The 18606-nt window shown below is 34.9% G+C and overlaps 1 protein-coding gene across 1 annotated transcript in view; it reads right to left on the reverse strand.

Moving 5' to 3' along the window:
* Positions 1-18606, reverse strand: part of TRPM7 (transient receptor potential cation channel subfamily M member 7) — a 118720-nt gene that overhangs the window by 52343 nt on the left and 47771 nt on the right. Inside the window, exons 8-13 of the mRNA XM_088024788.1 lie at positions 17838-18012; positions 16310-16433; positions 14470-14542; positions 12560-12660; positions 4871-5005; positions 1578-1631 (exon numbers count right to left, since the gene is read on the reverse strand). Of these exons, the coding sequence (XP_087880914.1) occupies positions 1578-1631; positions 4871-5005; positions 12560-12660; positions 14470-14542; positions 16310-16433; positions 17838-18012 (662 nt within the window). The remainder of the gene's footprint in view (positions 1-1577; positions 1632-4870; positions 5006-12559; positions 12661-14469; positions 14543-16309; positions 16434-17837; positions 18013-18606) is intronic.

The following is an 18606-nucleotide window of genomic DNA, read 5'->3' on the forward strand; positions in this document are numbered from 1 at the left end:
ACAGTCAATTTATAACAAATCTCTTATTTGTTTGTAGAATTAAAAACTATAGTTCCTTCTGCTAATTCACATAAGTAAATCATAATGCAAATGTGTTTTAGAAACCCCTGGACTGAAGGTCTCCCCCATCACTCAAGCTTTCTGGGAGAAAGGGGGGGGAAAAAAGCCTTAATTATTTTAACAACCAAAAAACCCACAAATTAATGTGAAATGTCCAGAATAGGCAAATCCATACAGATAGAAAGTAGATTAACAGTTGCCTAGGGCAGGAGAGAGGCAGGAAGTAGAGAAGAAAGCAGGAATGGGGAGTGACTGCTAATGGGTACAGGGTTACTCTAAAATTAGATTGCAGTGATAGTTGCACAACTGAATATACTAAAAGCCACTGAACTAAACACTTTAAATGGATCAATTTTATGGTATGTGAAATTTTTAATAAAGCTATAAAGGAAAACACATGGAAAAAACTGAATTAAAAATATTTTTAAATATAATAAAGTCTATGTTCTTCCTATGGGATGTTAGTTTATTAAATAAGTGACAAAACAAAAAATTAAAACAGAAAATGACATTTCTGTTTTAATTTTTCAGTTTTTTAATAGTACACTCACATTTAATAGCAAGTAAAAGTTTGAAGAATTCTAGAAAAAAAGCATTTTAGTTCAGAAACTAAAAAAATATTTCAATTAATTAAACAATTATCTTTTCACTTATGAAAATAAAACTATTAGATACCAATATTTTAAATGACTATAAAATTTTTAATAAATGTCTAAAACTATTCACAAAGAATCCCAACAGAAGAGAAGGGTGATATTAATTAATTCACAAAGAATCCCAATAGAAGAGAAGGGGAATATTAGTGCATCAAATTTGGTCACCACAGAATGGCTTTAAATAATGATCAATAGTGGATATTAAGAGAGCATTCATGCATGATTTCAACATTTCAGCATTTTATTGGCAAAATCTGCCATGAAGATCACCATCCAGTGTATCCTTCAATGTCTTTACTCAATGTCCTTTACAGGTCGAGGTAACAAATTTTTTTTTTTTAAAGATTTTATTTATTTGAGAGAGAGAATGAGAGACAGAGAGCACAAGAGGGAAGAGGGTCAGAGGGAGAAGCAGACTCCCTGCTGAGCAGGGAGCCTGATGTGGGACTCGATCCCGGGACTCCAGGATCATGACCTGAGGCGAAGGCAGTCGCTTAACCAACTGAGCCACCCAGGCGCCAATTCAAAAATTTCTTTTGAACACAGAGAAAGAAGATACATTCTTTCAATGATCTTCCTTTAGGGACCAATGAGCATTATGAAATTCATCACACTGGATCTCACATGACTAGAAACTCAGAAAAATTGGTCTTAATTTCATAAACTTAAATTTTTCTTGATTTCTGATATATTATGCTCTTTACTGCTAAGTTACCACAAACTCAGCCCTTATTTTATCTTGCTCTAAATGTCATTTTATTGATATTTTTAAGATGTACAATATTTAAATGTGTTTTTGAAACAGATGAAGTATAACCAATTTTTAAAATAGCATTTTCAAAAACAAAAATAAACTCTTACCTGTTTGACATCCCGAACAAGATGAAATAGCATTGGATTAGTTGGACCTTGTTTCTTTAAGGAGAAAAAAATTAAAGCAAATTATTATTTTTCTTCAAAATAATGTAACTTCTTTTGTTACTTACAGGACTTTATGAAATGATATTGTTGCTCAAATTATATTGTTTTTCAGCTAAATGAGTTCTGTCCATAAAATGGAGCAAAGAAAAAGATAAACCATTTCATATCATCATATTTACCTTCAAAAAGATGTACAATTTAGGTTATGTTTTACTTATGCAAAAACACAAATTTTAAATCACGCAAACTTTGAAAGCTTTACAATTCTATCTTTAATTTACATTTCTTTCATTGATAATGGAGCTGTACACTATTTAATTTTTTTAAAAATTTATTTATTTGAGAGAGAGCATGAACAGGACAGAGGAAAAGGGAGAAGCAGATCCTCCACTGAGCAGGGAGCCTGACGCGGGACTCGATCCCCAGAGTCCGGGATCATGACCTGAGCTGAAGGCAGACGCTTAACTGACAGCTACCTAGGCGCCCCAATTTAAAATTCTACATAATATCTAAGGGAGCCTGGGTGGCTCAATCGTTAGGCGTCTGCCTTCAGCTCAGGTCATGATCCCAGCGTCCTGGGATCAAGCCCCACATCGGGCTCCCTGCTCTGTGGGAAACCTGCTTCTCCCTCTCCCACTCCCCCTGCTTGTATTCCCTCTCTCTGTCAAATAAAATCTTTAAAATAAAATAAAATTCTGCATAATATCTAAAAACGACTGTTCCTAATACTGGGTATAAACTCTTATTTTGCCTTACTTTGCTCTTTCTTTTTATAATATTTAATCTATCCACTCAGGAGCTGAGTTCTCTCTGGCAATTCTTCTCCTTATGTTAATTTTTTAAAAAATATGAAGTATTTCATATTTTTTAGGTATTGGCAAGTATTGTATTTTCCCTAATCATACAGAAAAGTAATACTTAGAATTCTATTTTATCTTAGTCCATTAATGTTAAATATAACTTCTAAGTATAAAATAAATATACTTTAATATAGCAGTTTTCAAAGTGTGGTCCAGTTAGCTCCCCTGAGGGCCCCCAAGACCCTTTTAGGCAGTCCACGAGATCAAAAGTATTTTCAGAATCATGTTAAGAGGTTATTTTCATTTAGGGCACCTGGGTGGCCCAGTTGGTTAAGTATCCAACTCTTAGTTTCCACTCAGGTCGTGATCTAATGGTCGTGAAATTGAGCCCTATGTTGGGCTCCATGCTCAGCCTGCTTAAGATTCTCTTTGCCTCTCCCTTTGCCCCTCTCCCCCCCAAAACAAACAAACAAACAAAAAACCCACATGTTATTTGCATTTTTTCATTTCTCTCAGTGTTCAGTGGAGTTTTCCAGAGGCTTCTTGTGTGGTATCATAAGATTAAATTCAAAAGCTACCTTCTATGAAGTCATATATTAAAGAGATTTGTAAGACAGTAAAACTATTCTACACTCCTCACTAATCTATTTTTCTTGAAAAATGTTTTTTGTGTTAACATGTAATAGATTTATTATTGTTACTTAAAATTAGTATTTTTTAAATTTCTTGATTATACATTCTAATGTGGTATTGACACACATAAATAAACCCTCTTCAGAATAGCTCTTTTAAGTCCCCAACAACTTTTTATGTAATAGGACCCTGATAACAAAGTTTGAGAACCACTACTTTATCATGTTATATAATCCTTTAACTTTAAACAAAGCTTATCAATTACTGATGCTGAAAAGTAAATATCATCTTAATAACTCTGAGTTACACAATTAAAAAAATTACCTGCCTTGCTAATGGGATCAATTTTTATTTTTTATTACTTTTATATCTGCTTTACATTTCAGGAGTATACCTTATTACTTTAGCACAATGAATAATCCTTTTAATTTTTATACCTGTTTGCTAGAAAGAGTAGAATGCCAACAAAGTTCAATCTAACTGTGCTAGATACTATTAAAGAAAAAAAATGGGGGAAAATAAAAGATATAATCCCTACTCAAAAGAAGCTTACAATCCACAGGGAAGATATAATTGTCCTCAACTAACTATGCCGAAGGGTTCGTGGAGGTAGTGGCACAGATTAGAACTATGTTCTAAATAATGAATAAAATTCCAGTAAGTGCAGAGTAGCTGAGAGAAAAACACACACCAGCAGTGTGTAAACAAGACATGCTTTTTTAAAAAGTTTATATTTTGGGGGACTAATAATAGGTAGAAACATAACTGAAACATCCAGTATGGGAAGGTGGGGGTGGGAATAAAAGGCCAAGTGACAGTTAGCTAGGGCAAAATCTCAAAAGCTGAAAAACTTTGGATTTTTTTGGATCAAAGTTTGAAAAACTTTGGATCAAGCTAAGAGCTTGGTTATTATTCTATACACACTGGGGAGCTATCAAAGATTTTTTAACTGGGGAAAGATATGGTAAAATATAGGGTTACAATAATTAGCTTAAAGAACTGATTTGAAGAAAGGACAATGAGATTAGATTACTATAATAAGACTGCTATAAACACAAAGTACAAAGACATTAGGAATGAAAAGGAGGAGATAAAAAGGCAGAAATTGATGAATGAACAGACAGCTTTGCAGAGAAGTCAAAGTTAGAAAGCTAGGATTTGGTAATAGTATACCTCAAAATATAGTACAATTAAATTAATGTTGGTAACATGGAAAACCAGTAACAAGGGCAGTATTTACTCTCTCCAATGCTAGACACATGAACTGAGAAAGGCTTTGTAAAGGAAACAGTTTTCAGGAGCTCTTTAGAAAAAAAAACGAAAAACTGTATGTAAGCTAAAAGAGGGATACCACAAGGTCAAAATCACGAATGTAAAAAAAAAAAAAAAGGAGAAAAGAAAAAACAATCTGTAATTTATCCATTAAGAAAAGCCATCAAAAGAAGTTTGGTGTAACAAATGACTACCCAAGAGGAAAAAAAAGAAGAAGAAAATACAATGACTCTGTAATTAAGAAGCTGATCCTATGGTTTTAAAAAGGGGTGAGGAGAAGGAATGGGAGACAGGGTTATTAATACTTTACCTCCTTCTTATGTGACTATGGTGACAGGGGAAATATCAGAAACAAGGAAAGGGTTTCAGATTGTCACATAACCAACCCACCCTAACACTGGCTGTAATTATTCTAAGTAATCAAGAAAATCATTAAAGGTTTTAGCAGTAGAACTGGATATGTTCAGGTACAATTACACTTCCCAAAGAGATAACCTTAGTCAACAAAGAATTTTAACATATACTTACTGTGTTATAAAGTTCTTCCAGTCTAGGAATGGTAAGGAATTTATGCATGCTTACTCCATTTTCAATAAGAAGTTTCACAAATGCAACTCTATCCATTACAAGAGCATCAAGCATAGCTTGTTCCAAGGACCCAACCTAAAAGAAAATAAAAATTAATCAATATATTTCACAGTCTAATTATACAAATAGTTCTAAATGAAAGTCCTTATTTGTTCCTGAACAGTATTAGAACAAAATTTAAAAGATGCAAAATAGGGGTGCCTGGGGGGCTCAGTCAGTTAAGTCTTCAACTCGATTTTGGCTCAGGTCATGATTTCAGGGCTGTGAGATCAAGCCCCGCATCCAGCTCCACACTGCGTGTGGAGTCTGCTAAGATTCTCTCTTTCCTCTTGCTCTGCCCTGACCCCACCTCAAAAAAAACCCCACACAAAATAGTAAAAGGCTAGGACTTAAGGTATAAAGAGAATAGCAGAAAAGACCTCTATAGAGTAGCAGTCTCCAAAGAACATTTCATAAGCAGTATTTCTGCAGGAGAGTGTTATATAGGGATTAAAAAAAAAAAGAATTCATCATTAAGTCAATTTAGGGGAGAAATATCTTAAGAGCAACAGTTCTCAATGTTTAGGAAAGGTTTTTTTGAGGGATCATTTCAATAACTGGGGGCCATTACCAACATTCAAAGAATACCAGAGATCATACAACATGCCAGACAATTTCACTCAAAAAGGAAGTGTCCCATATCTCACACAATTTTGTTATCCTGTTACATGTTCATGAATAAAAATGCAATAGTTCTGCTTTACATATAAACACAAAGTATTGTCATGGTTTGTTTTACAAAATGAACTTTCCAAAAATACAACTACCATATAAATTAGGTAAGATGGTACTTAGCTTTCTTTAGAACTTTAGCAGAATTATTCACCATTAGAGAAACATAACATCTCCAAACAGCAACACAATCTGTGCTGTTTGAGTTTAATGTAACACATGTATATCAGTCAGCATTTACAAGCTAACCCTTTTTAGTTTTTAGGGACTCTTTAGATATTTTTCAACAAACTCTGAATCAAATGCTATTAAATTAGTGGAGACACAAATATAGAGATTTCATTAAGTACTGTAAGTAAAGGGTATTTTTATTAGTAGAATATTAATATATTTAATATTAATATATTTTATATGTATAATATTAAGATACTTTAACATCTCATATTATTGCTTCTGTATATATTTTTTTGAGATTTTATTTATTTGACAGAGAGAGAGAGAGAGAGAGAGTGAGCTGCAGGCAGGGGAGAGGAAGAAGCAGGCTCCCCACGGAGCAGAGAGTCCGACCGCAGGGCTTGATCCCAGGACTCCGGGATTATGACCTGAGCCAAAGGCAGATGCTTAACCACCTGAGCCACCCAAGCGCTCCAACTTCTGTATATTTTTAATATTTTGGTACCATATGATAGAATAAAATTTTGTGGTGAAAAATCAATACCAAAATGATTTTTTTTTTTTACCTCTCGTTTTCCAATCTTATTCTGATGCTGTCTTCAGAAGTTTACTAGACAACTATACAACTTCTCTACAGTAACTTCTATTAACCTTTCTTCAGTGTATCCTCTAATTTCATCACTCAGCAAAGGATTTGGTCACCAAGATCTTTTTCAGGATATAGACTAAATGCAAACCTTATACCTGATGGGTTTTCAAGATGAAAGATCTTTTTTCTGCAGTATTTTTTTACCACTCAGTTCTATGTCATAACAAGGGAAATATTTTGACACTGCACTTAAAGATAAGGCCAAACTAATTAATAACACTGTAAAACTTATTTTCTCATACTAACAACTGGTCATTTATCATGGCATGTTATTCCTATTTTAGTTAAGATTCTTTCTCTTATCACATACAAATAATTCTGATGTTATTACTTATTCTAACATTAACTATTTGTACTCTTAATTCCTATTTGGTCGTCTTCATGGGTGTTTTTCTGCTCTCATGGAATTTAAGTCACCAACAACATTCAGTATTAGTGTGCACTCACAACTGCAGCATTTACACTGATTCTACATAAAATAAGTGTAAGCATCTAATTACTTATGCCACCTATATGTTGCCATTCTTAAGCACCTCTGCACTGAAGTATCTATTTTTATTATAAATCACTTTCATTTGTCTTTATTACAATATGGCATTATATTGTTTTTTTAAAATTTGTATAGAAATGCACTCAATGAGGGTGCCTGGGTGGCTCAGTTGGTTAAGCGACTGCCTTCGGCTCAGGTCATGATCCTGGAGTCCCAGGATCGAGTCCCGCATCGGGCTCCCTGCTTGGCAGGGAGTCTGCTTCTCCCTCTGACCCAACCCCCTCTCATGCTCTCTCTCTCTCTCATTCTTTCTCTCAAATAAATAAATAAAATCTTTAAAAAAAATGCACTAAATGAAAGTCTATTTTCGTATAATAAAAAGGTCATAATAAAACTGACATGTTCTATCTGAATTGAACAGAAAGAAACGTTCTATCTGAATTAGGTTTATAACCACAGCCTTAAAACAACAATAAAGCCTGACAAAATTTTCACATCTGAGAAAAAAAGGTTTAAAGAAAAAGTATCTGTTTTGTTCCACATTTCTTCATACATTCAATGCACTCTGAACTCCTAACAAATGAAGAGGAAAAACAGTAAAACAATTATGCTGCAAACTCTAGCATGAAGGAAAGCACAAAATCAAACAGATATTATTGTGCAGAACAAATCCATGACATAAACCACATATACACAGAAGATAAAGGCTTTGTCCAAGCCTTTACATCTCAGGAGATTAAAAACCCCAATGAAGTTATTCAAGGGAATAAAAGGTTGGTTTACTTAAGTTACAGCTTTACCACAGCTGATTAACATTAATTTTTTCTGCTGTAGTCCTACAAGAATGGAAGTGACTATTCTTTTTTATTACTCCTACAAGAATGGAAGTGACTATTCTTTTTTATTATTTATAGGAAATACATTCCCATGGTTTAAAAAAATAATCAAGGGGCACCTGGGTGGCTCAGTTGGTTAAGCGACTGCCTTCGGCTCAGGTCATGATCCCAGAGTCCCGGGATCGAGTCCCACATCGGGCTCCTTGCTGAGCAGGGAGCCTGCTTCTCCCTCTGACCCTCCCCCCTCTCATGTACTCTCTCTCTCATTCTCGCTCTCTCAAATAAATAAATAAATCTTTAAAAAAAAAATAAAAAAATAATCAAATACCAAAATGGTATAAAATGAAACTTTGTCTCCTCTGGCCTTCATCTCTATAAATATATCCCATAATAACAGTTTCCAGAAAGGTTCTATGACTACACAGTGCCTGTAGATATGCCTGAATGTGTGTACATCCATAAACAGAATTTGCTACAATGAAGTTCATGCTATGCATACTTTACTGCAATTTGCTGTTTACACTTTGTAGACAGAAAAGATCTAGATCATCCTCTGTAAAGACTGGATAAAATAATCCAAGGTGGGGATGAACATTTATTTTGCCAAGTTTCCCAGTGATTCAGACATATAACAAAAATTTGTCAAGTGTTTACTATGCCAGTCTGTGAATATAGCAGGTTAACAAAAAAATTCTTTTTTTTTTTAAATATTCTTGCTTCTGTAAAATTTACTTTCTAGGAGTAGAAAGAAACAAATGGCTAAGATATATGGTGATAAATGCTAAAGAAAAAAATGGCAAAGAACACAGAAAATGCTGTCACGGGACTGCTATTAAAGTAGGGTGGATGGGGAGCTTGGGTGGTGCAATCAGTTGAGCAACTCTTGGTTTTGGCTCAGGTCCTGATCTCAGGGTTATGAGATCAAGCTCCAAGTCAGGGTCTGCACTCAGGGTGGAATCTGCCTGGGATTCTCTCTCTGCCCCTCCCCCCACCCACACACGCTTGTGCTCTCTCTCTCTGAAGTAAATAAACCTTAATAAAATATGGTGGACAGTAAAAGCCTGAGGAGGACAAGTTTGGTTATAAATCAGAAAAAGAGGAGTGCCTGGCTGGCTCAGACAGAAAAGTGTCTAACTCTTGATCTCGGGGTCCTGAGTTTGAGCCCCACATTGGGTACAGACATTACTTAAATAAATGTTTTTTTAAAAAAGGAAACGAGAAAAAGAAAACAAATCAAGTCCAGGTAGGCATCTGGAGGAAACTGTTCCAGAGAGAAAAAACAGCAAGTACAAAGATGGGGGGAGCATTCTTAGTATGTTTTAAGAAGACGCCAATATGGCTACATAAAAGAGTGCAAAGGGAATGGTGTTAACACATGAGGTAACAGAGGTAGTTAATAGGGCAGAAGATGTGAAGCCCTGTAGGCCATCATAAGGGCTCTGGATTATGCTCTGCGTAAATGTGATGTGATCCATCTTCTGTCTAAGAGGGAGAATGAGAATAAGGAAACCAAGGAGGATGCTACTAAAACAATATAGAAGGGTGATAGCAGATTGGACCAGGATGATAAAAAATTGGGTATTTTGAAAGTATATCTGAAAACATTTATAAATGGAATTGGATTGGAATATATGAAAAAAAGAAAATAAAAAATGACGCTAAGATTTCTTTTCTCCAAACTGGGAAAAGGTTGTTGCCATTTAGTAAGATGAGAGATGGGAAAGACCGTGGAAGGAACTGGTCTAAACATCTAAGATTAACACTGTAATAAATTCTCTTATACATAGAGGACTATTCCTTTTTTTTCTCTTCCTTCCTTCCCCCCTCCCGCCCTCCTTCCCTCCTTTTCTTCTCTTGTACATAAAAGACTATTTCTTTTTTCCCTTTTCATTCCTTCCTTCCTCCCCCGCTTCCCTCCCTTTCTTTTTTCTTTTAACCCCTTCTTTTGACTCCTTCACCCATTTTCCCCACCTCCTCACCCCAATCTGTTCTGTTATCTATGAGCTTGATTTTTCTTTTTTAATTCCACATATAAAAGAGATCATATGGTATTTATATTTCACCTAGCATAATGATCTCAAGATCCATCTATGTTGTTGCAAATAGCAAGATTTCACTCTTTCTTATGGCTGAATAATACTCCATTCTATATATACACAATTTCCTTATCCATTAATCCATCAAGCCAGAAAACAATGAACAAAATGGCAATAAGTACACAGCTATCAATAATTACTTTAAACGTAAATGGACTAAATGTTCCAATCAAAATGCAGTGTTTAAATGGATTAAAAAACAAAAACAAAAACCAAGACTCATCACCTATATGATGCCTGCAAGAGACTCACTTTAGATGTAAAGTCACAGACTAAAAGTGAAGGGACAGAATAAGATATTCCCTGCAATGGAAACCAAAAGACAGATGGAATAGCGATACTTCTCTCAGACAAAACAGACTTTAAAACAAACACTGTAATAAGACAAAGAAGGCATTACATGATAATAAAGGAGTCAATCCAACAAGAAGATACAACATTTGTAAATATTTACGCATTCAACCCAGGAGGACCTAAATATATAAAGCAAATAATAAAAGATACAAAGGGAGAAAGAGACAGCAATACAGTAATGGTAGGATACTTTAATACACCCCCCTTACATCGATAGATAGATCATCCAGACAGAAAATCAATAAGAAAACATTGGCCTTAAATGGACTTAACAGATATTTACAGAACATCCCCATCAAAAAGCAAAAGAACACACATTCTATCAAGTGAATACAGAATATTTTCAAGGCTAGATCATATGGTAAGCCATAAAAAAGTCTTAATAAAATTAGGAGGACTGAAATCATATCAATCATCTTTTCCAACCACAATGGTATGAAACAAAAAATGAGTTCTATGAAAAAGAACTGGAAAATTCACAAATATGTGAAAATTAAATAACATGCTACTGAACAACCAGTGAGTCAAAGAAGAAACAAACAAAAAATACCCTGAAACAATTAAAAATGGAAATAAAAATACCAGAATTTGTAGAATGGATCAAAAGCAGTTCTAAGAGGAAAGCTGACAGCAATAAATGCCTATCTCAAGAAATTTTAAGTCTCAAACACCTAACTTTACATCTCAAGGAATGAGAAAAAGAATAAACAAAATAATCCAAAGTTGGTAAGAAGGAAATAAGAAAGATTAAAATAGAAATTAATGAAATAGAAACTAAAATAACAATAAAGAAGATCAAATTAAGAGCTGGTTCCTTGAAAAGATAAATGAAAGGTTGAGAAATCTTTAGTTAGACTCACCAAAAAAAAAAGAGAGGACTCAAAATCAAAAATAAAACAGGAGATGTTACAACTAATACCACAGAAATACAAATGATTATAAGAGACTACTATGAACGATTATATACTACAAAACTGGGACAACCAGGTACCTTGGGTGGCTCAGCCAGTTAAGTGTCTGACTTCGGCTCAGGTCATGATCATGGGGTCCTGGGTCTGAGCCCCAAGTCAGGCTCCCTGCTCAGTGGGCAGTCTGCTTCTCCCTCTCCCTCAACCCCTGCCCACTGCTCGTGCTTTCTCTCTCAAATAAATAAATAAAATCTTAAAAAAAAAAAAAAATGGGGGCACCTGGGTGGTTCAGTTGTTAAGCATCTGCCTTTGGCTTAGGTCATGATCCCGGGGTCCTGGGATGGAGCCCTGCATAGGGCTCCCTGCTCAGCGGGAAGCCTGCTTCTCCCTTTCCCACTCCCCCTGCTTATGTTCCCTCTCTCGCTGTGTCTCTCTCTGTCAAATAAAGAAAATCTTTAAATAAATTAATTAATTTTAAAAAAAAAAGGACAACCTATGGGCTCCCTACTCTGAGGGGAGCCTGCTTTTCCCTCTCCCTCTTCCGCTCCTCCTGCTTGTGCTCTCTCCTTCTCTCTCTCTCTCTCTCAAATAAATGCTTTAAAAAAAACTGGACAACCTAGAAGAAATGGCTAAATTCCTGGGAAAATACAACCTACCAAGACTGAATCATGATGAAATGGAAAATGTGCACAGACCAATCACTAGTAAGGAGATTGAATCAATAATCAAAAACCTACCAACAAACAGGAAAGCAGGACCAGACAGCTCACTGGTGAATACTACCAAACATTCAAAGAATTAATACCAATCCTTTTTAATCTCTTCCAAAAAATAAAGGAGGAGGAAACTCTTCCAAACTTATTTTATGAGGCTAGCATTAACTTGATAGCAAATTCAGATAATGACCCAAGAAAATTACAGGCCGATATCCCTGATAAACACAGATGTATGGGTGCCTGGGTGGCTCAGTTGGTTAAGTGGCTGCCTTCGGCTCAGGTCATGATCCCAGGGTCCTGGGATCAAGCCCCACATTGGGCTCCCTGCTCAGCGGAGAGCCTGCTTCTCCCTCTCCCTCTGTCTCTGCGTGCCGCTCTGCCTACTTGTGCTCTCTCTCTGTCAAAATAAATAAAATCTTAAAAAAAAAAAGAGAGAGATGTATAGGCACTATTTCTAAGACTTCTTTCCGTTCTAGGATTTTTAGTGATCTATACCCTATAGAAAGTAAGGTTTTATCATAAGGAAAACAGAACTTATTAAATCCTAAATGGATCTGGATGCTGTAGAAATGTTTAGCTAGACCAATTTGCATTTTAGGCAGACAAAAATGTCAAGTTAGATCACAGTTCCAGCAAATACTTTGTTATTACACAGTCTAATTTAATTACATAGTGTATTTAGATTATTTACATACCAGCCACTGCTGTCCATAAACAAACACATGATTTTTGGCAATGTCAACTCTATCCCATGCCAATGTAAGGATAAGCTGGTCAAATGCAGATGCATTCGTGCCTAATTGAACAGAGAGAACAGTTGACAAGATCAATTAATTTATCTCTATTAAAATGTGAGCACTTATGAATTCTCCCCATTCCCTTTTAATTAACTTACATAGCTCATTTCAGTCGCTGTTCAGAGGCAGCCTGCCTCAGAAAGGTAAGGTTACCCCCCAGGGTTGAGGGCTTTTATTTTCCAACTACAGAAAACACACAGCCTCACTCATTGCAAACAATTCAGAATGCAGAACATAAGAATAAAACAAAGATATCTGTTTCTATCACAGAGACAGTACCATGTTAAGATTATGAAAAACATCCTTTGTCTTCCACAAAGAACATGCACTTTTCTGCACATATATAAATTCATACAAATACTTTTGTCTATGCAAAAGTGGATGATACTATACAAAGTATTTAGTAACCTACTTTATGTACCTTAACATCATACCTTAGTTTTGTAAAACAGTACATACAGATTACCTTACATACATATTAATTCTTTTAAAGGTGAACTAAAGTTGATTCAAAAAATACTCTAGTGGCCATTCAGATTATTTTGAATTTTTTGTTGAGTATATTTTTATGCACGTTTGATTATTTAAATAGGATGATTCTATAGAAGCCAAAATGCTGGGTAAAGAATATATACTTTAAAACTTTTGATACACTGCCAAAATACGTTCCAGAAAGGTGATACCATCCATCAATGGTACAAAAATATCCAATAGGGGAGTAAAATGCTTCTGTATTAAGATTTACTTTGTTTTAATTATAATATTAACCATCTTTCCACATTTTTGCCAAGCATTTGTATTATTCTGCTAACATCTTTTACATAAATTGACTCATTTTTCCATGAGGTAGTCATCATCTTACTATTAATTTGTAACAACTCTTTGTAGTCCCTCCAGATTCCTATTCCTTAATTTCTTCACCTATGAGGAAATAATAGGAAATCTGCCTCCTAGGGTTGTGAGATTAAATGATAAACAGTATAAAACACTAAAACACAGTGGTTAGCACAAAGAAAGTCTATGGCAAGTGTTAGGTTAGGTGTTCTCTTTTTATTTTTTATATGTATGCAATCCCATTTATTGATCTTTCCCTTTATAAAAGTTTCTGGATTTTCTATTATTTATGATGTCTTTTTCCCAAGATGTAAATATATTTTATTATAGTATTTTTTAAATGTTTATTCTATTGGCAATTTATTATGGTCTCATATTTGGGAAATTCTTGTGAATGACAACAACATGGTGTCCTCTTGCTCTGCTCCTGTCACTTCACAGCATACCTGGACTTTCAAGTACCCACCCAGATGGGACTCAATTTCAGCTTCTAATTTTTGGCAAGATTTTTCACTGTAATTCTGTTTATCGGTTGGATGTCTTTGGCAAGATGAGAGGACAAAACAGTTCAATGTGATGTGTGTTAACCCTTTAGTCCTCAAAGATACCACTAGTTTTCTTTCCAAACTTCCTTTCAGAATGAAAACAGCATGGTTAAGAATGTTTTAATTTCTATCAACCAAGACCTCGTTACCTTTAAACACTTGCTTTCAGCCAATTAAAAATGTGCATTCTTAATACTGTAATTAAATGGGTCTGTTGGCAAAAACCCTGCTAGAAATTAAAATTTTTTTAAATTTCTACAAGACAAAAACAAAAGCCCATTTACTGTCACAGAAAGGTAACACTGTGTCTTCCACAAAGAACAATTATTGAAAAATTCAGTTCCCAAACATTTAGCTAGATTAAAAAGTCCTATCTTACATAAATAAGCTATAAATAAATTATCAAATAAAAAAACTTTTAAATCTTACCTTTAAGAAGTGCAGTAAGTATTGCTACATCTATATCTTGATGTTCATCTGATCCAATGTGGAAAACCGTGATCTATTTAAAGATCAATTCATAATATTATGCCTTTATATTTTCAAAGCTAAGGCATAAGGTATATAAAACAAAGTAATTTCAGATTACATGGGAGATAATGTTTTTGGGGGGTTTTGATCAGAAATTACTTCATTTCAACCAAAAATTCCCACAAAATTAAAAAACTTCTATCATTTACCAAATAAAAATAGCAAGTATACTAAAAATATTTAGTTTCATATTATATTCATTTTTTGACCTATCTCAGGTCCTTTACTAGAGTAAGCAACTTATGGCCTAAGACTATAGATTATATGTCTAAGTAAATCCTGATGTTCTTTCTACAGAGTGAACATTTAATTCAAGTAATGTATATATGTGTTTTTTTTTTTTTTAAGATTTTATTTATTTGTCAGAGACAAAGAGAGATAGCACACACAAGCAGGGGGAGCGGCAGGCAAAGGGAGAAGAAGGCTCCCCGCTGAGCAGGGAGCCTGATGTGGGACGCGATCCCAGGATCCTGGGATCATGACCTGAGCCGAAGGAAGGCGCTTAACCAACAGAGCCACCCAGGTATCCCTATATAATAGTGTTCTTGAATGAAAAATGTTTTCTTCAATCCTTTTCCTGGAAATTTCTTTAAATTATTTGAAGTGAAATGCCACTTGAGAGGTTTTTAATAACATTTTTTCATAAAGTAAGACTATCATAACCCCATATACATTTTGCAACATTATTGTGTACAAAAAGGAAATGCATGAAAAACAGCAGATCAAATCATGTTCTCATCTACTTGTCATAGTTGTTAAAAAATTTTATCTCTGAAAACTTAAAGCCCATGTTTAGATAACTGAAATTAAACAACACTGATCTTTAATTTAATCTGAGCATTCAGAGTAAAATAAATTCTTTTCCCAAATATATTCTATTTTTTTTTTGAGATTTTCTTTTTTCCAGTAATCTCTACACCCAATGTGGGGCTCGAACTTAGAACCCTGAGATCAAGAGTTGCTTTGCTCTACTGACTGAGCCAGCCAGGCGCCCCTCCAAATATATTTTAGAGAAGCCTTTAACTACTCTTTACAGTTCTTCCTTGATTCTAGATATAATCTGTTGAGGCTAGTTAATAAAATTTTCCTAAAACAGAGTGCAAATATATGTCTCAATACCATATAAAAACTATAATCCTCTGATAATCACTCTGTTTGAAGAAAACAATAAAAGACTTTTTTTTTTTTTTTAAGATTTTATTTATTTATTTGACAGAGAGACACAAAAAGAGAGGGAACACAAGCAGGGGGAGTGGGAGAGTGAGAAGCAGGCCTCCTGCAGAGGAGGGAGCCCAATGCAGGGCTCGATCCCAAGACCCTGGGATCATGACCTGAGCCGAAGGCAGATGCTTAACAACTGAGCCACCCAGGTGCCCAATAAATGACATCTTTACATGGTTAAAAAACTTTAGAATTTTAAATCCAAATTAAAAGCAAAAGTATTTCAGGGTGCCTGAGTGGCTCATTCCGTTGGGTAAGTGTCCAACTCTTGGTTTTGGCTCAGGTCATGATCTCGCAGTTGCAGGATCAAGCCCCAGGATGGAGCCCCATATGGGGCTCGGTGCTCAGTGCAGATTTTGCTTCAGAATCTTTCCTTCTCCCCCGCCCTCCCCCTTTGTCCCACCCCACATGCACTCTCTTTCCTTTTAAAATAAATCTTAAAAAAAAAAATATTTCACCAATTTTATAATGTGTTTTGAATGAAATAAAAAGGCTTATTCTGCTGAAATATACTTACAAGCTCCTTTCTTTTCATGCACTCCATCAGTGTTTGAAATAAATGAACTGCTTCACTCTGGCCAAAGTTAAATGTTTTTTTGATGGTTGAAATAATATCTGGCTCTGCTGCATCAGGAAGATTGCTGAAGAGGAAACATAATAAATTCACTGATTTCAATTTCTATTATTTGTAGAATCTAATATCAAGTATAGGTGAATCCATGTAAGACCTTTAGAGATAATGTATTAATATTAAATAGTTGACCCTGAGTGAAATATTGTCCCTTATGAGTCATATGGGGAGAAAATAAATGGAGTTATTTTTCTCTTTGAATTATTTTTTTAAATTTTATTCTGTTATGTTAATCACCATACATTACATCATTAGTTTTTGATGTAGTGTTCCATGATTCACTGTTTGCGTATAACACCCACCACTCCATTCAGTACATGCCCTCTTTAATACCTATCACCAGGTTAACTCATCCCCCCAGCCCCCTCCCCTCTAGAACCCTCAGTTTGTTTCTCAGAGTTCTTTGAATTATTTTAAATTGTTTTACAAGGCATGTGCTGCAACAGCACTACTCACATTTTATAAGATACTCTATAAACATAATTTTATTTATTTTTTAAAGCATTTTTTTTGAAGATTTTATTTATTCATTTGAGACACAGAAATACAAAGAGAGAGAAAGTATGAGCAAGGGGAGAGGCAGAGGGAGAGGGAGAAGCAAGCTCCCCGCTGAGCCAGGAGCCCGATGCGGGGCTCAATCCCAGGACCCTGGGATCATGACCTGAGCCGAAGGCAGATGCTTAACCATCTGAGCCATCCAGGCGCCTCTATAAACGTAATTTTAAGATACTATGGTGTATTAAGCAATACTTCACCAAGATGTCTTACACATGAGCACATTCACATTTTTCTCTCTTCCTCAACAGGTAATATATTTATATGGCTCAAAAATATGAAATTATAAAAATTATTAAACATAAATATGAAAATTCATCGTGAAAGTCTCTTTCCCACTATCTTCCATCTGCCCAGTTCCATCACAACTGCTTTCCTTTTTCCATGTATGTACTTTGGTAATTTTCCCAAATCTAGTACACAGATACCAACCTTTCTTAGCTACAAACTACTCTGTTATGTAGATATACCATAATTTATCTAGCCCCCTTGATATACATTCTATTTTGTACCAATCTTTTACTTTTATAAACACTGTAATGAGTAACTTTTTATGTTTTTATGTATTTCACATGTATAAAAAAGTACATCTGTATAAACAATTCCTAGAAATGGATCTAATGGGTCCAAAGATATGTGCCTCTGTATGTTTGACAGATCTTGCAAAATTGTCCTCTATGTAGACTGTTACACTTTAATTCATTCCAATAATGTATTAGACAAGCTATTTCCTCAAACCATACAAGGTATTGTATTAAACTTTAAATTTTCGTGTTCATAAAATACTGAAATGAATCTAATACTCTAAAAGCCACAAGCCTCTTTACATAGTGAAATCTTTTTGTAATCACACACTTACCCTCCCTCTTCTGTTTGCTTATGAATATATGCCAGTAGATCTGCAGCTCTGCCTGTTCCTTCACAAACAACGACTGGAACAGGAGGACTTTCCTGAAGATACTCTAAAACTGTGAGGATAACATTTGGCCCACCCTCAAATATAAGTGCCACCACAGGGACACCTTGTCCAATTCCTTAAAAAAGTAAAAGATTATAAGACATTAGGCAAAATACAGTAATTTAATCTTATTTTTTACTTAATCAAAACACAAAATAAAAATAAAAAGCCAAAATATAATTTCTTGTAAGACTGTGTTGACTTCATTTCAAGCATTCAACATGATACCAATCTAGCCTAAGTGAATTAAATACTGAATGAATTAATTTTTCATTAAAGTAGTTCTAAATGACAAAGTTAGAAAATAAATGATTAGGCATGCACTAGAATTTAGTTTCACTGAAAAGTGAAAATTATTTTGTATATTTCACTAATTGAACTCTTGACAAGAAATTTATAACACCAATTTGTTTTTCAAAGATTTTTTTTTAAGTAATCCCTTCACTCAAGGTGGCGCTCTAACTTAAAACCCCAAGATCAAGAGACACGGTCCAGCAAATAAGCCAGCCAGGCACCCCTAGTTTGCTTTCCTTTTTTTTTTTTAAAAGATTTATTTGACAGAGAGAGAGAGAGACTATGAGAGAGGGAACACAAGCAGGGGAAGTGGGAGAGGGAGAAGCAGGCCTCCCACCGAGTAGGGAGCCCAACATGGGGCTCGATCCCAGGACCC

Source organism: Eumetopias jubatus, unplaced genomic scaffold, assembly GCF_037043125.1.
Source record: "Eumetopias jubatus isolate StellerSeaLion01/CBP00866 unplaced genomic scaffold, mEumJub1_p1.0 scaffold_7, whole genome shotgun sequence".
NCBI classification, from domain to species: domain Eukaryota; kingdom Metazoa; phylum Chordata; class Mammalia; order Carnivora; family Otariidae; genus Eumetopias; species Eumetopias jubatus.